This window comes from Chlorocebus sabaeus, chromosome 16 (genome assembly GCF_047675955.1).
Source record: "Chlorocebus sabaeus isolate Y175 chromosome 16, mChlSab1.0.hap1, whole genome shotgun sequence".
Classification (NCBI taxonomy): Eukaryota; Metazoa; Chordata; class Mammalia; order Primates; family Cercopithecidae; genus Chlorocebus; species Chlorocebus sabaeus.
Window position 1 is genome coordinate 65,655,098 of NC_132919.1, and position 17,683 is coordinate 65,672,780.

Consider the following 17,683-nt stretch of genomic DNA (forward strand, 5'->3'; position numbering starts at 1 on the left):
CTTGTCTTTCTCCTTGGTGGTAACCACTGTTAACAGTTTAGTGTGTGTCTTTTTAAGTTTAGTTTTTATTTTTTTGTAGAGACAGGGTCTTGCTTTGTTGCCCAGGCTGGGGTGCTGAGGTGTGATCATAGCTCACTGCAACCTCATACTCCTGGGCTCAAGCAATCCTCGCACTTCAGCCTCCCAAGTAGTTGGGACTACCGGCATGTGCCACCATGCCCGGCTAATTTCTATACCTTTTGTAGAGACAGGGTCTCACCGTGTTGCCCAGGCTGGTCTGGAACTCCTGGACTCAAGCGATGCCCCTGCCTTGGCCTCCCAAAGTGTTGGAATTACAGGCATGAGCCACTGCACCTGGACTAGTTTCTTTTGAATTTCTGAGTAGTATTCAATTGTATGGCTCTCCTATAATTTCTTCATTCATCTTTTGGTAGATATTTGTGTTGTTTCCATTTTTAGGCTATTATGAGTACAGCTGTTGTGAACATTTGTGTGCGTGTCTTTGTGTGGATGTATTTTCATTTCTTTCAACTAAAAACCTAGGGGTGCACTTGTTGGGTCACATTAACTTTGTAGAAACTGCGTTGCATCTTTGCCAGTATTGAATGTTGTCAGCCTTTTATATTTTTCTTTGCATGCTTTTCCCCCCAAAAGACCAAAATGGGAATTGTTTTTCTTTTCATTATAAACTTGTAAAGGAATTCTAAAGTTCTAAGGGATGCCAGGCAGGAGGTTCATCTATGTGAACAGTTATTAATTTGAGATAGAGAATGTCAAGGATATCCCTAAAGGCTCTTCAAGAGATAACTATAGGACATATAAGTTTAACTTATTTCTACCCCATCACTTCTAGTCCCACGTGACTTCAGAATTTTAAGAGAAGTTATTGTTATAGGAATATGTAGCACAGAGGGATTCCGTAGGCTTGAAGATTAGTACTGATGGCCTTCCTTGCGTTATTCTAGGCCAGTACTATCCAATGAAACTTTCTGCAGTGATCTAGCCGCATGTGGCTCTTGAAACGTAGGGCTAGTGCAACTGAAGAATTGAATTTAACTAAATTAATTTTAATAGTGAAATATGTGTAGTGATTTCTTTGCTGAACAGTGTAGTTCTGAAATGTTATTTTTCAGGAAAGATCATCTAACAAGAAATAGTTGAGTGAGACATGTTAGCTGAGCTGGCCCTGGGGCAGGTTTGTGTTTTCAGTCCTTCCCTTTCCTGTGACAGAAGTGAAACCAAAGCCTAGAGCACCACAGAGGAAGAACCAGTGGATTCATAAGGGTGACAGTTCAGGTAGAGGAAACTCTTTTGGTCAGATGCCACACTCTTTATTTTTCTTTCTGTTTATTTTGCCCTATTAAATTATTTGGTAAAGAGTAAAGCCTACTTTAATCCAGTTTTTTAAGTGGACCTTTGGACGAAAGTATGTGATTTAAATTCCAAAACTGTGCAGTGTTGTCCAGAAGAGTCCTGATTAAATCCCCCCAGTTTCTTTGATGAAGATAAGCGAATAATCTTTCTGCACATGAAAGGCTTTCAAGTAAGTAATGATGTAATTACCTCACTAAAGTTTCCATTAAAGGTTTGTTGAAATTTTCATTCTTTATAGTAGCAGTGAGTTTATAAGTTTTGATATTTTAAGTTGTTATAATGAAGATATTTCTATACCCTTCAGACGGCTAAATGTTCTAATAACTCAACATGTAAAATGCCTATCAGTTTTATATTTTCTTTTCTTTTTTTTTTTAAACAGTCTCGCTCTGTCACCCAGGCTGGAGTGCAGTGGCACAGTCTCAGCTCACTGCAACCTCCGCCTCCTGGGTTCAAGCAATTCTCCTGCCTTAGCCTCCCGAGTAGCTGGGACTACAGGCACACACTGCCATGCCCGGCTAATTTTTTGTATTTTAGTAGAGAGAGGGTTTCACTGTGTTACCCATGCTGGTCTTGAACTCCTGAGCTCAGACAGTCCTCCCACCTTGGCCTCCCAAAGTGCTGAGATTATAGGCGTGAGCCACCACGCCTGGCCTTTACTTTCATTTCTTCACAGCTGCATGGCTGTAGTGGTTGGCTTTCATTATTGTTTCCTAGGGGCAAGGTCAGTGTTAGAAAAATTGTGGAATTTTCCATTGACATTGCTGTGGTGAGTAGACAGCTACTATTTATAGAGACTTATACTTTGTTGAAAAAGTGAGATGCCCTGCTTGGCTTACCATAAAAACACAGATGCTTCTGGATTCCAGTAGGGAGGCCTTTTGTTCACAGCATCTGTTTTGGTTGGCCAGCCAGATGACTTCTGTGGATTTTTTCACTCCTTTTGAAGGACACTTGACAAATAAACAAGTTTATAAATGAGTTAGCATTTTATAAATTTATTTTATTACTTTAGCTATATAGTTCTGTGAAATATTTTGAACTATTAGGTCATTTTAGCCCAATTTTCTCACTTCCTAAATAACCTTGAGACGATCAGTCCTTTGTTAATTGTTTATTCTGCAGTTGAGACAGGTTTGTATTGATCTATAAATTTTTGTGTTCAACAAACGTTTAATAAGTACTCACTGTGTACTAGGCCCTGTACTAACACTGGGAACTACAGATGTGAGCAAGATATAGTCTCAGTCTTTGAGAAGTTTAGTGTCTTATATGCAATGCAAACATGTAGACAGATGATAAAAATATAGTTGAGTGCTTCCATTTGAAGTTTATTTCATCAGTTTAATGGGGAGGGGCAGGTGTCTAGGAATGCCTTCCAGAAAAAGTAATGTCTAAGTGGAGAATTGTAGAGTGAGTGGGAGTTGTCCAGGGACGGAGCAGGGGTTAGCAGGGGAGATTATGTAAAAGAAAGAAGCTTGCAGGTGAAAACAACCCTGGGAAAGTGGAAACTGAAGTTCAGTACATTTCTGTCAGATGGCTGATCAAGCTGTGACTTTGGGCAAAATGCTATCAACATTTGTTGAACACAGAAATGCTGTCTCTTTCACTAAGCAGACTTGTGACCTAGACTTTATTCATCTCGTGCTCAATTAGTGATTTCCAAACATTTATCATGAATTTCATAACTAAAAAATGTTTTGATTATGTACCCTCATGTATTGATTATATGACAATATTTATAGATGATACATAGTACTCAAAGTTATATACACAGTAGATAGAACATGTATAAAAAAAAAGGATGAGCTAAAGATGACAGGTACAATATTCTCATAGTATTAATTTTACTAAAAATACAGAAAGTAGGCCAGGTGTAGTGGCTCATGCCTGTAATCCTAGCACTTTGGGAGGCTGAGGCAGGCAGATCACTTGAGTTCAGGAGTTTGAGACAAGCCTGACCAATATAGCGAAACCCTGTCTCTACTAAGAAAATACAAAAAATTAGCCCGGATGTGGTGGCACGTGCCTGTAGTCCCAGCTACTTGGGAGGGTGAGGCAGGAGAATTGCTTGAACCCGCGAGGCAGAGGTTACAGTGAGCCGAGATCATGCTACTGCACTCCAGCCTGGGTGACAGAGCAAGACTCCATCTAAAAAAAACAAAAAACAAAGACACCCAGAAAGTAAAGTGGTACATCATTATTCTTTAAAATCTTTGTTTAATATTATGTGATACAGCTGCTCAGAGGGCTGTTTCTAAAATCAGTTTATTTTGATACTTTAATGGCAGTCAAAGCCTGGAACAAAATGGAGGAATTTGGCTGTACTTTCTAAATCATATTATTTTTTCTCCAGACTTTTTCACCATTTATAGAAGTGCTTTATTGAAATGTGGCTGGTAAATTTCCATCTATTAGTTTTTCTTGCAGATTAATAAAAATATATACTTTTATTGTGCTAATAAATGGGTTCCAAAAGTCACTGTAAGTCTTCATTTGGAAGATATTTTAAAAAGTTGTAGAATATTCTGTTTCTGACTTTATAAAGCATGAAGATATGAGATTTTGGTGTCTTTATTTTTTAGATTATATATATTGTTTCAACAGCAGAATCACTTAGCAATGGAAATGTTTCCAAATATCCAATTTTGAAATGCTCTATTAGGAAAGAATTTTTCTCTCTCTCTCTCTCTTTTTTTTTTAAAGACAAAGTCTAGCTCTTATCCCCCAGGCTGGAGTGCAATGATGCCATCTGGGCTCACTGCAACCTCTGCCTCCTGGGTTCAAGCAATTCTCCTGCCTCAGCCTCCTGAGTAGCTGGGATTACAGGTGTGCATCACCATGCCTGGCTAATTTTTGTATTTAAAGTACAGACGGGGTTTCACCATGTTGGCCAGGCTGGTCTCAAACTCCTGACCTTAGGTGATCTGCCCGCCTCAGCCTCCCAAAGTGCTGGGATTACAGGTGTGAGCCACTGCGCCCGGCCGATATTTTTCTCTTTTTCTTTTTTCTGGAAAAGCTGAAAAGAATTTTGACATGTCGCTAAATATTTTTATTTTGTAGGGGCAGAATGAGTTTTTTTGTTTTTTAATATCTTCTTGGTAGCATACTACTTATAACCTCTTCAGAAATATTTAGCAAGTTTGGAACTCTAGTCTTTTTATTTTTAAAAAATCGTGTAACTCATCTACATTTAACAAATCTTTTAAGTACGTTTCTTGTGATGACTAGTGAATCTGTATGGATTTAAAAACAAAAAAAAGATTATGACGCCGAGGCAGGTGGATCACTTGAGGCCAGGAGTTTGAGACCAACCTGGCCAACATGGTGAAACCCCATCTCTACTAAAAATACAAAAATTAGACGTGGTGGTGCACAACTGTAGTCCCAGCTACTCTGAGCTGAGATTGCGCCACTGCACTCCATTCTGGGTGACAGAGCAAGACTCTGTCTCAAAAAAAAAAAAAAAATTGGTGTCTACTCCCTATCTCCCAGAGTAGGGTAGAGGAAGATTCTATATTGATACAATTAACCTCAGTGACATCTGAGGTACCTTGTTCTGACTTAATTACAGCAATAGTTTACCTGTGAATGAAGCCGTTAAAGGCTTTTGTATCAGATGCTATCACTGTAACTTTATTCTGAGAATAATAATAATTATTATTATTATTTGAAATGGAGTCTCACTCTGTCGCCCAGGCTGGAGTGCAGTGGCACAATCTCGGCTTACTGCAAGCTCCGCCTCCTGGGTTCACACCATTCTCCTGCTTTAGCTTCCCATGTAGCTGGGACTACAGGCGCCCGCCACCACACCTGGCTAATTTTTTTGTATTTTTAGTGGAGACTGGGTTTCACCGTGTTAGCCAGAATGGTCTCAATCTCCTGACCTCATGATCCACCCGCCTCAGCCTCCCAAAGTGCTGGGATTACAGGCGTGAGCCACCGCGCCCGGCCAGAATTCTTTTTTAAAATTCCAGTCAAAGCAGTCATTTCATCAGTGGTTACAGTTTTCCGGTAAAATGCCTTGTTTCATTTACAGTTAAGAATACCTCCCTTTTAATACATTGTTCCTTGGTATCTTACAAAATTGTATTTCTTGTATATTTCATAATTACCCAATAAATACAAGATGAAAGAATCATCTATATTTTTATCCAATTGTATAGCAAACCCCACACACTGTATTTTGTCCTGATATCTTCAAGTCTTTAGGGTTTTCTAAGAGCTTTTGACTATACTTACCAATAAAAGAATACATTTAGTTTGTCACCATTTTTATTTCTGTGTATAATTTCATCTATGGTCCATGGCTTTTCTTATGGAAACAGCAGTTTCGACACTAACTTTCATACAGTTTTGTGAAGTGTCACATTAAATAGCCTGTGATTTTAGACATAGGTGGAAAAATTATAGACGTTTAACTCTTGCTGTGAACACTTAAAAGCCTGGTGGATTATGAGGACTTTGTTCGTGCCATCAGATTATATCTTAAGGTAGAGTAGACACGTAGAGTGAGGTTCATCTTTAATAAAAAATGGGCTGGGCGCGGTGGCTCATGCCTATAATCTCAGCACTTTTGGGAGACCGAGGCAGGTGGTTAACCAGGTCAGGAGATTGAGACCATCCTGGCTAACATGGTGAAACCCCATCTCTACTAAAAATACAAAAAAATTAGCCGGGCATGGTGGCGGGCGCCTGTAGTCCCGCCTACTCTGGCGGCTGAGGCAGGAGAATGGCGTGAACCCAGAAGGCGGAGCTTGCAGTGAGCCGAGATCGCACCACTGCACTCCAGCCTGGGTGACCGGTGAGATTCCGTCTCAAAAAAATTAAAATACATATATACATACATACATACATACATACATAAATGGTATGGCTGGATGCGGTGGCTCACGCCTGTAATCCTAGCACTTTGGGAGGCTGAGGCTGGCGGATTGCCTGAGCTCAGGAGTTCGAGACCAGCCTGGGCAACGTGATGAAACCCCCATCTCTACTGAAAATACAAAAATTACCTGGGCGTGGTAGAGCATGCCTGTAACCCAGCTACTTGGGATGCTGAGGCACGAGAATCGCTGCAACCTGGGAGGCAGAGGTTGTGATGAGCTGAGATCCGCCACTGCACTCCAGTCTGGGCAGCAGAGAGAGACTGCGTCAAAAAACGAAACAAAACAAAAATAAATAAGAAATGGTGTAAAGTCAATATAAATACAAGTACTAATATTTTATTTTTACACCCCAAAGGATTATCGTATAATACAAACACCCTTCAAGTACACATATCCCACTTTAGAGACTACTGCCCTAAACAACAGGGATAATGATATTGAAACTGGCCTTTTAGTTAAAATAAAACAAAGCCAAAAATAATTCACTTTTGTCTATAAACTTATATTTGGGAGACAAATGTAAGAATAATCAGCTTGGCTGGGCATGGTGGCTCACGCCTGTGATCCCAGCACTTTGGGAATCCAAGGTGGGTGGATCGTGAGGTCAGGAGATCAAGACCGTCCTGGCTAACACGGTGAAACCCCGACTCTACTGAAAATACAAAAAAATTAGCCAGGCATGGTGGCAGGCACCTGTAGTCCCAGCTACTCGGGAGGCTGAGGCAGGAGAATGGCGTGAACCCGGGAGGTGGAACTTGCAGTGAGCCGAGATTGTGCCACTGCACTCCAGCCTGGGTGACAGAGCAAGACTCCATCTCCAAAAAAAAAAAAAAAAAAATCAGCTTTGGCTTGAGGTTTGGAGAATGAACACTTCTATGACTACCTGTCATAGCTCACTAGGAAACCCTAGTGAACCATGGAAGGGTTATTGGTTAAATATATTGTATAAAGAAACATTTTGCTAGTTGCTGTTGACCAAAAAGGCTGTTTTTTAAAAAAAATGTAGTCTGTAATTATTTTTGTTGAAAGATATTTGGAAGATAGTTTTTCTCAATCTATAGGAGATACAGTTTGTAGCCACCTGGGATCTCTTATAAAAAGATACTTTTTCATAGTATACTTTTTATAATATACATAAAATTTCATAATATACTTTTGATAATATATATGAAATTTGATACATAAGTTTATCAAATTTATTGAATTTAGTACATTTTTATTAGTCAAGATTCTTTGGAAGACATGGAAAACTAATTCAAAAAAGCTTGAGCAAAAAAAAGTGTGTTGGCTCGTAACTAATATTCAGGACTGGTCTCCAGAACTTGGTTGCCAGGTCTGTGTTTCGAGGTTGTCTGTTAGCTTGTCTGTGTTTCTGTGATAGTTTTACCGTTTTACAGTGGAAAGTCTTTCTCCGTGGGGTGCTCTGACTTGCAGAAGAATGCCTTTGGTCTAGTGCCAGCATATATAAAATCCTGTGGGTGGGATAGAGTAGACGTAGTTGCATGTGTGCTGACTGGCAGTCTCACAAAACCACATGGAATGGGGAAGGAACAGTTTCCCAAAGGAAGGGTTTGCTCTTACTTCAGAGGAAGGGATGCTGGGAGTCAAAAACAATAGATGTTCGTTATAGCAATGAGAGTGATAAAGAAGAGTGGACAGAAAGGCATAAAGTATTCTTTAAGGGAACAGAACTTGACTTAATTTGATTTTCCTAATCATTGATTCTTACAGAGCATGCAAGCAGCAAGATGTCCTACAGATGAATTATCTTTAACCAATTGTGCAGTTGTGAATGAAAAGGATTTCCAGTCTGGCCAGTGAGTATCTGACTTTGTTTTCTTTTAACCTGCTAAGTGGCATTTCGGAAACTTCCAGGGAGTCATTTTTAGGAAACGTTGGAAAATATTTTTTTTAAATTTTTCTTGCTGAGTTGGAAAATGGAGAAGATGACGAAAAATTGTGTATTTGAATCATTACTGTGTCAAACTTTGATAAATACTGTATAATGTTTTTAAAATCACATACAGTTTTTTATGTATAAAACTTTAGTTTTCATCGGTTGTCTTAGGAGAGATTCATAGGTTGTATGAATCATATATAGCAGAGTTGTTAGGTATTTGATTTTGGCCAACTCAGATTGTTTGAGTTTTCCTGGCTCTACCAATTACAAACTGGCTGACCATTTCTGTACCTTTATGTCCTGATCTGTATAATGGAGATGATCTCTTCTTCAAGGTAGCTATGAAGAGTAAGTTACATAAATAAAGCGCTTAGGACAGTGCCCAACATGTTAACAAGCCCTTAGTAAATATTAGCTGTTATGGTTATTATTACCATGGTAATCCAAGAGACATGAACATTGGAAGATGGACTGGGTGTGGTGGCTCATGCCTGTAATCCTAGTACTTTGGGAGGCCAAGGCGGGCTGATTGCCTAAGCTCAGGAATTTGGGACCAACCTGGCCAACATGGTGAAATCCCATGTCTACTAAAAATAAAAATTAGCCAGGCATGGTGGTGTGTGCCTGTAGTCCCAGTTTCTCAGCAGGCTGAGGCATGAGAATCGCTTGAACCCAGGAGGCAGAGACTGTAGTGAGCTGAGATGGCACCACTGCACTCCAGCCTGGGTGACACAGCGAAACTTTGTATCAAAAAAAAGGAAAGAGAAAATTGGAAGATGCAAAGCAAATGTAGAATCCTTAAAGGCATTTTGCATTGTAATTTATTTTAACTGATTCATATCATCCCACTGCCAGGACTTCTAAAGACCCTGCTGCAAGTTCAGTGCCATCCATATGCTTCTGAGATTGGTATAGATAAGAAGATGAAGGAGCTGTAGGGAAATAAGAGGCAAGGTGGTAGGGTTTTAACTGAGCATTTTTCTTAAAATGTTGTCTGTGAAATACATGAGTTTCACAGAGTTAGAAATGCTAATCATCTTTGGTTTCCAGGCTGTACTATATGGTGATATTAACATTTGTTTCCAGTGCTAAACATTCTGTGATGCTAAATTGAGCACAGGACTTTCAACAGATAACCTGAAGTATAGATAATCAATGTGAGAATTTGTAGAGTTCTTTTACATATGTTAAATGTTCACTGTGCTCATGGTGGGGTTACTCAAAATGTAGTTGGTATAAGGAACATGTGTTCTAGTGGCAAGAAAATATGTATAGAAACATTAGCCGTTGATGTGAAAAATTACAGCATTCTAAGAAGATAATTTTTAAAAAGATAGTGAGCTAGGCATGTTGGGGCATGCCTGTAGTCCCAACTACTTTAGAGACTGAGGCAGGAGAATCCCTTGAGCCTGGGAGTTTGAGGCCCGCCTGGGCAACATAGCGAGACCGCATCTATTAAAAAAAAAAAAAAAAAAATACTGCTGATGCATAATAGGATTTGAAGCTTCTGTCTTACACATAGTACTTTCTAGTTACCTGGTATAGGAGTTTATCATGAGAGGACTATTTTTTTTTTTTTTAAACAGATAATTTCTGAACAGGGAATTAGCACAAAATTTTTTAAAACAGTAAATATTGATGTCTACATGAAAGCTGATGTATTTTGGGAATTTTTTAAATCTTTTTTTTTATTTTGTGGGTTGTTTTAGCCTGTTGACAGAGTCTGCAAATAAATTTAATAAGTAGTCTAAAAACTAACCTTTTTTGATTGCTATATCCAAGCTCTTTTATCTTTGGCTCTCCTTATTTTATTAGGATGTGAAGTAATTCTCAGGAGAGGAAATTCATCTAGTTTTTACTTGATATCAAGGACTCTAAATCACCGGCTTCAGTTTTATGTAAACTGGAAATGTAATGAAGTTGGTATTTTGGATGGTATTTTGGCTGGATTCTACTTGATGAGTGTTTGACCCAAGATGCTCCTTATATCTGGAACACATTTGGGATTGCTGATAGTTTTGGAAACTAAATTTGTGGTTCTGTTTCTTCAAGACACAGATAATGTAGTTTCCACCTGATACTCATTAAATATCAGTTTGAAAAGAAATACATTTTGAAATTATGTTCTTCATTTCCTTCAAAGTGGAGTACTAACTGTGTTTCTGTCCTTTAGGCATGTGATTGTGAGGACCTCTCCCAATCACAGGTACACATTTACACTGAAGACACATCCATCAGTGGTTCCAGGGAGCATTGCATTTAGTTTACCTCAGGTAACTCAGATGTTAATTTATTCTCTTCTGTTTTTGAAAGTCATAGAATATAAATAGTCCGTTCATTTTAAGCAAGCATCACCCTATTACTGTATTGATTCATACTGAAGAAAAACATCTAAGTATTATATAAGGAATTTAAAGATACAGTCTTTTCTTTTTTTTTAAGACAGGGTCTCATTCTGTCACCCAGGCTGGAGTGGCACGATCACTGCTCCTCATCTCAAGCAATTCTCATGCCTCAGTCTCCCAAGTAGCTGAGACTACAGGCTTGTACCACTGTGCCTGACTAATTTTAAAATTGTTTGTAGAGATGGGTCTTAACTGTGTTGCCCAAGCTAGTTTTTAACTCTTAGGCTCAAGTAATCCTCCCACCTTGGCCTCCCAAAGTGCTGGGATTATAGGGTGTGAATCATCACGCCCAACCTAAAGACAGATTCTTAACTGCCAATTTTTGCTATGGCTGCCTCCTTTTGCCTTGATTTTTTTCCCTAATTTTTAAAGATTTTGCAGTATAATCAGTCAGCTATCACATAAAGGGTCAAGTTATTTTAATGTTAACTCCCAGGGTAACAGAAAAGATAAAAAACATTTTATTTGTAAAATTGACATCTAAGAATAGTGATTTTATAATATGATGGCGTTATACTAAAGAATTTGGAAAGAGTCTCAAATTACAACATAAGTTGCTAGGCTCCCATAACAACTGGATGGGTTGTGATTACAGTTACAACTGTTGGTGGATTCTCTGGAATCCAGAGAATTAGATTGCTTAGGTGCTGCCCCAGGCACATCATACAGAATATAAAGCACCACAAATACTAGTCTGTATCTTCTTCTCCCTTATCATTTTACTCAGGCTGCTGACTGACCCCAGTCCTAAGTAATGTAAATGCAATCCCTACCTCCTCCTAGTATGCTAATGAGCATTGGTAGACTTCCCTGAAGGTTTAGAGAAAGAGATCAAACACTCATTTAAGAACTATTAGGCTGGGTGCAATGACTCATGCTGGTAATCCCAGCACTTTGGGAGGCCAAAGCTGGTGGATCACTTGAGTCCAGCAGTTCAAGACCATGTGGGCAACATGGCGAAACCCCATCTCTGCTAAAAGTACAAAAATTATCTGGGCGTGGTGGTGCCTGCCTGTAGTCCTAATTTCCTGTGGGGCTGAGGCAGGAAGATCACTTGAGCCTGGGAAATCGAGGCTGCAGTGAGATGAGATACTGCCACTGCACTCTAGCCTAGGTGATAAAGTGAGACCCTGTTTAAAAAAGAAAACAAACAAACAAACAAACAAACAAAAGAATTATTAGATGGGCCAGGTGCCTCACACTTATAATCCTAGTGCTTTGGGAGGTGGAGGAGGATCGCTTGAGACCAAGAATTCCAGACCAGTATAGCGAGACCCTTGTCCCCCACACTGTCTCTACAAAAAAAAATTTTTAATTAGCTGGGCATGGTGTCACATGCCTGTAGTCCAGGCTACTTGGGAAGCTGAGGTTAGGAGGATCACTTGAGCCCAGGAAGTCGAGGCTGTAGTGAGCTATGATTGTGCCACCATGCCCTAGCCTGGGCTACAGAGTGAGATTCTGTCTCTTTAAAAAGAGGAAAAAAAGAAACTATTGAAGATCTCTTGAAGCCCTCAAAAATTACAGGAAATTTTCACTTACTATTCCACCTGTCTGTTTGATACCTCTTCATTATCCAGACCACTTTCACATTTATTTCTAGAGATTAAAAATTTGGGATATTCCAGGGTTCGTCAGCTTTTACAGAGTTCCATTTGGGATTCTGATTGTTAGAAATAGCTTGAGATGTGACCATTTCTCCTTGTCTCTGTTTTATTTAAATAAAATGAAAAATTTCCCCCAACATTTACTATAGGCCAGGTTCTATTCTCAGTACTTTGGCATGTGTTAGCTCTTTTAATTCTCCAAACAACCTTATAAAATAGCTACTGTTGTTATCCCTAAGGACTGCTGTATCAGTCCATTTTCATACTGCTATGAAGAAATACCGGAGACTGGGTAATTTATAAAGAAAAACAAGATTTCATGGACTCACTGTTCCACATGGCTGCGGAGGCCTCACAATCATGGTGGAAGGCGAAGGAGGAGCAAAGTCATGTCTTACATGGTGGCAGACAAGAGAGCGTCTGCAGGGGAACTGCCCTGTATAAAACCGTCAGATCTCGTGAGAGTTATTCACTGTCATGCAAACAGCATGGGAAAACCCACACCCATGATTCAGTTACCTCCCACTGGGTCTCTCCCATGACACATGGGGATTATGGGAACTAAAGATGAAATTTAGGTGGGGACACAGCCAAACCATATCAGCTGTCTTTGGGATTGAAGTACAGAACCTAAATGTGGCTTCCTTTTGACTTAAAGTCTAAGCTTAATGAGCATGGTGCTAAATTTCAGGTTGGCTGGAAGTGGGTTGGGGTTTTACAGAAGAGGTCTTCTGGGGGAGGTGAAGGGCAGAGAGGAGGGAAACAGGATGTGGTAAGAAAGCTGCAAGGGAGAGCACTTGTTGCACGTATTCACAGTGCAACATCTTCTAAATTACCCACTACAGAGTCTGCAGTGTTCGGATGAGCAGGCGAACTGTTGATTTTCAACCAAAAATTGTTTTTCTCATTGTTCTTTGGAGTGTTATCAGTAATTACTAATTTTGAATCTATACCAAGCAAGCCCCAAATTCCTGCCTAAACACAATCTGGCCTGCCTTCATACTTCTTGCCATTATAAACAGTAGGGATTTGGGAAAGCCTGAAATCTAGCTGTAAATGTCTAAAAATCTTCTGGCTAGTATACAAAGAGTAACTATGACTATCTAATGATTTCAGTCCCTGATTGGGTTTCAAAATATATTTTCTGACCAGTTTTAATTGAGTCTTCATGAATCAAATGTCTTCCTTCTTGAGATACTGTAACAAACAGTAAAACTAACTGCAGCAGTACATTTAAAACACTGAAGTGCGATCTGATACAGTGAAGACCTTCTGTAGCATCATATTGTGCAAAGGAGCATCCTTCTCAGTGGTGCCAGCTTTGCTGCAAAAGGCAAGCTTTGCACGTTTTGGAACAGATGTTCAGATATAAACTATAGCACATGCATTACTTTCCTGGGGTAAGTAACAAAGAACCATTGCTGGTGGCTTAAAACAACAGAGATTTATTCTCTCACCATTCTGGAGGCTGGAAGTCTGAAATCAAGCTGTCAGTAGAGCTATTCCCTCTCTGAAGGCTCTAGGGAAGAATCTGTTCTATACTTAGCTTCTGGTGTTGCCGGCAATCCTTTGGTATTCCTTGGCCTGTAGCTGCATCATTTCAATTTCTGCCTCTGCTATCACATGATGGTGTTCTGTCTATGTGTCTATGTCTCCATTCTTAGAAGGACACCAGTCATATTGGCTTAGGGTTCACCCTAATTCATTATGGCCTCATGTTAACTTGATTACATTTGCAGAGGTCGTATTTTTAAATAAAGTCACATCCACAGATGTTAGGGGCTAAGACTTCAACATACTTTGGAGGGGGAGAGCACAGTTCAACCATAATAGCATACCATGTTTTGATCTTTGAATGTGTTCTGAAAATTCATTAAAATTCCTCTTTTCTTCTTGTCTAATTTTGATTGCTTTGGTTTTAAGTATCTTTTTTTTTCTCTTTTACTTTACAGAGAAAATGGGCTGGGCTTTCTATTGGGCAAGAAATAGAAGGTAGGTATATTTTTTAGCCACCTGATAAAGATTTTTTATATTATTTTCTCACAGATATTGAGAGCTGTACAATTTTTTATTACTAGTGATCAGACCTTAAACTTTCATTGTATCAGAATACTGGTTAGATCTATGAGAATGGAAGTAAATAGTTATGGTACCTCTGTTCCTATATCTTTTATGAAGTGTGTGATAAGGTCATCATAGTTCAAGGCAAGGAAGGCAATTTATGACTTCCAGTTTGGGGGGTGGCGGGGTGGAGAGACTAAGCTGCTAATAGATAATAAGCCAAAGAGCTAATAAGCAGAAACTGGCATTGTCTCTTAGGCAATGTGGCAAAGTTAAGAAATGGAGTATGAGTCGTCTTTAGTCAGATGATTTTATGTCAACTTCATGGATACAGTAGGGGAAGGAAAGAAAACGCAAGTGTAAATTAAACCAGCTTTTCTTCTGCTTGTCTTTAAAACTTAAAAAATTATAGAAAGGTTGCAAAAATAATGTGAAGAATTTCTGTATACTACCTTTACCTAGCTTTACCAGTTGTCATATTTTCTTTATCTTTCTGGCTCCCTATCTTCCCCTCTGGGTCTCTGTCTCTCTCTGTACACACACACACACACACACACACACACACACACACACTTCTTTTATCCTACTTATTTAGGAACCTGACAACTTATCATTTTTTCTAAGTTAGATGGAATTTAAACATTGGGGCTATTTTATTTTATTTTATTTTTGAGATGGAGACTCGCTCTGTTACCAGGCTGGAGTGCAGTGGCGCAATCTCAGCTCACTGCAACCTCTGCCTCCAGGGTTCCAGCAATTCTCCTGCCTCAGCCTTGCAAGTAGCTGGGACTACAGGCACGCGCCACCACACCTGGCTAATTTTTGTATTTTTAGTAGAGATGGGGTTTCACCATGTTGGCCAGGATGGTCTCAATCTCTTGATCTTGGGATCCGCCTGCCTCAGCCTCCCGGAGTGCTGGGATTACAGGCATGAGCCACTGCACCCGGCTAACATTGGAGTTATTTTTAGTTGGCTTTTTCTCTGTGGAAGTATGAACACTTGTTAAATTTAATGAGAAAATGGGGTAGTATGTAACGTAGGTTTCTAATTTTCATAAATTTTCTAAATATGAGGCTAAGAGTACTTAAAACTTTGAATCTAGATATTTCCTATTGTGACAAGACACAGAAATTCAAGGTTATAAATTTTGATGAGTTGAGAAATGTGTTTTGTAGTTTAAGTTGTGAAAGCATTCTTCTAACAGAAATGCTTATCTTGATTGTAAAGTCAGATCTTTAAAGAAGTGGCTCAAACAGACTTAATAAGCAAAATTGTAAAACCCAGTAATCAGGTGGGAGTAAAGTGGAGTAAGCTTGAGGGAAGGTAGAGTTTTGGGGCCCAAGTGATGTGGATGATGTGGCCATAAAGGTAGAAAACTGGTTCGGTTTAAGTAGAGATGTAGACCAAGATGGGATAGGAGGTGTGGTTTGAAGGAGGAGTGCTCAAGCATTCTGGAATGGGAGTTCCGTAAGGTGAAACATTTTAGTCAAGTCAGTGATTTTAGTCTGAGGGAATCTTCTGGAGGAATCATTTAGTCTGTCTTCTTTCCATCTGGCAGTGCCATATTTTAAGTGTTACAGGCTAATGTTTTGACTACTATATATACACCTATCATTGTAAAGTCCAAGTTTATTCAAAGAATTGGATAAACTTATTTTTTGCTTATATAATCTTTATTAGTCTTTTATATTAAATTATTATTAGCCATAAAATAAGAAAACATTCTCAATCTTCTGCTTTGATCCTGGATGAAATCTTCAGGACTCAAGAGTCCCTGACTCAAGAGTCCCTTTGGGACTGACCATGGTGCTGACTTGGCGCTGCCTGGGATACTGTCCATGGTGCTGCCCATAGCACTTGAAATTGTAACAGCTTGGTCTTTTCTATTTGGGAACATTGGCCTTAAACTAAAATGCATTTGAAAACTACAGTCAGCACATTACTACAGTCAGTAGTAATTATATATTTATATATTTATTTATTTATTTTTGAGATGGAATCTTGCTCTGTGGCTGAGGCTGGGGTGCAGTGGCATGATCTCAGTTCACTGCAACCTCCTCCCCAGTTCAAGCAGTTCTCCTGCCTCAGCCTCCCAAGTAGCTGGGATTAGAGGCATGTGCCACCACACCTGGCTAATTGTATTTTTAGTAGAGAAGGGGTTTTGCCATGTTGGCCAGGCTGGTCTCAAACTCCTGACCTCAGATGATCCAACCACTGGATTACAGATGTGAGCCACCTCGCCTGGCTGATATTTTAAATACACTGATTCAGATTTCTCAGTATGAAGATGACATGAATATATGTATACACATACATATGTATGCATTATGACATTATGATATTGTTTTGGTGTCTTTAATGCACAAAATGGTATTATACTATACAAACCTTTCTGCTGTAGACTTGTCACTCAATATTATGTTTCCAAGGGCCATCCATCTTTTTTTGAGATGGAGTTTTGCTCTTGTTGCCCAGGCTGAAGTGCAATGGTATGATCTCGACTCACTACAGCCTCTCCTCCCAGGTTCAAGCAATTCTCCTGCCTCAGCCACCTGAGTAGCTGGGACTTACAGGCATGCACCACCACTCTGGCGAATACTTTCTATTTTTAGTAGAGATGGGGTTTCACCATGTTGACCAGGCTGGTCTCGAACTCCTGACCTCTGGTGATCCACCCGCCTCAGCCTCCCAAAGTGCTGGGATTACAGATGTGAGCCACCACGCCTGGCCAGGCCATCCATCTTTATTAAGTATACATAAAGTTGGTTTTTTTTTGTGTGTGTTTTTTTTTTTGACAGGGTCTCACTTGGCTGGAGTGCAGTGATGCAGTCATGGCTCACTGCAGCCTCAGTACCTGGCTAATTTTTTTATTTTGTGTAGAGGCAGGGTCTCACTGTGTTGCCCAGTCTGGTCTCTAAATTCTGGACTTAAGTGATCCTCCCACCATAGCCTCCCAAAGTTCTGGGATTACAGATGTGAGCCACCGTGCCTGGCCAAGTTTTAATTTTAATAAAAATTGCTGTATAGTATTCTACATTATGAATATACAAACATTTTTCAATATTTAAGTACTATAAATAATGCTGCAGTGAACCTCTCTGTAGATGTTTAGACAAATGTTCTAGCATCTTTCTGGGACAAACACCTAGAAATGGAATTGCTGAATCAATATATTCATTTTTACATTAAGATTTCAACCTACAAATATTTTCACTACATGAGGGAAATAACTAAGCTCTCTTGCCTATCACAGTTACTCAGCATATAGCCTGTACTTTATAGGAAATGTTAAGAAGGAGCAAGCCATCCAGAATTGGAGACAGGAGAGTGTTCTGAAACTTTTAGCCAAAATTTGAACTTATTATTTGATCTTCAGTGTGTTTTATGTTCCTTCCTCAGGTGGCTTTGTTATTTTGCTTTTGAAGTAGTTAAAATATGTTTATGTCCCCCCT

The 17,683-nt window shown here is 39.5% G+C and overlaps 1 protein-coding gene across 5 annotated transcripts in view; it reads left to right on the plus strand.

Annotated features, from left to right (window-relative positions):
* NSF (N-ethylmaleimide sensitive factor, vesicle fusing ATPase) overlaps nt 1-17,683 on the plus strand; it is a 161,449-nt gene that overhangs the window by 21,668 nt on the left and 122,098 nt on the right. For all 5 annotated transcript variants that reach the window (XM_008012238.3, XM_037993900.2, XM_037993899.2 and 2 more), the window contains exons 2-4: nt 7,992-8,077; nt 10,334-10,433; nt 14,122-14,161. In XM_008012238.3, coding sequence (XP_008010429.1) covers nt 7,992-8,077; nt 10,334-10,433; nt 14,122-14,161 — 226 coding nt within the window. The remainder of the gene's footprint in view (nt 1-7,991; nt 8,078-10,333; nt 10,434-14,121; nt 14,162-17,683) is intronic.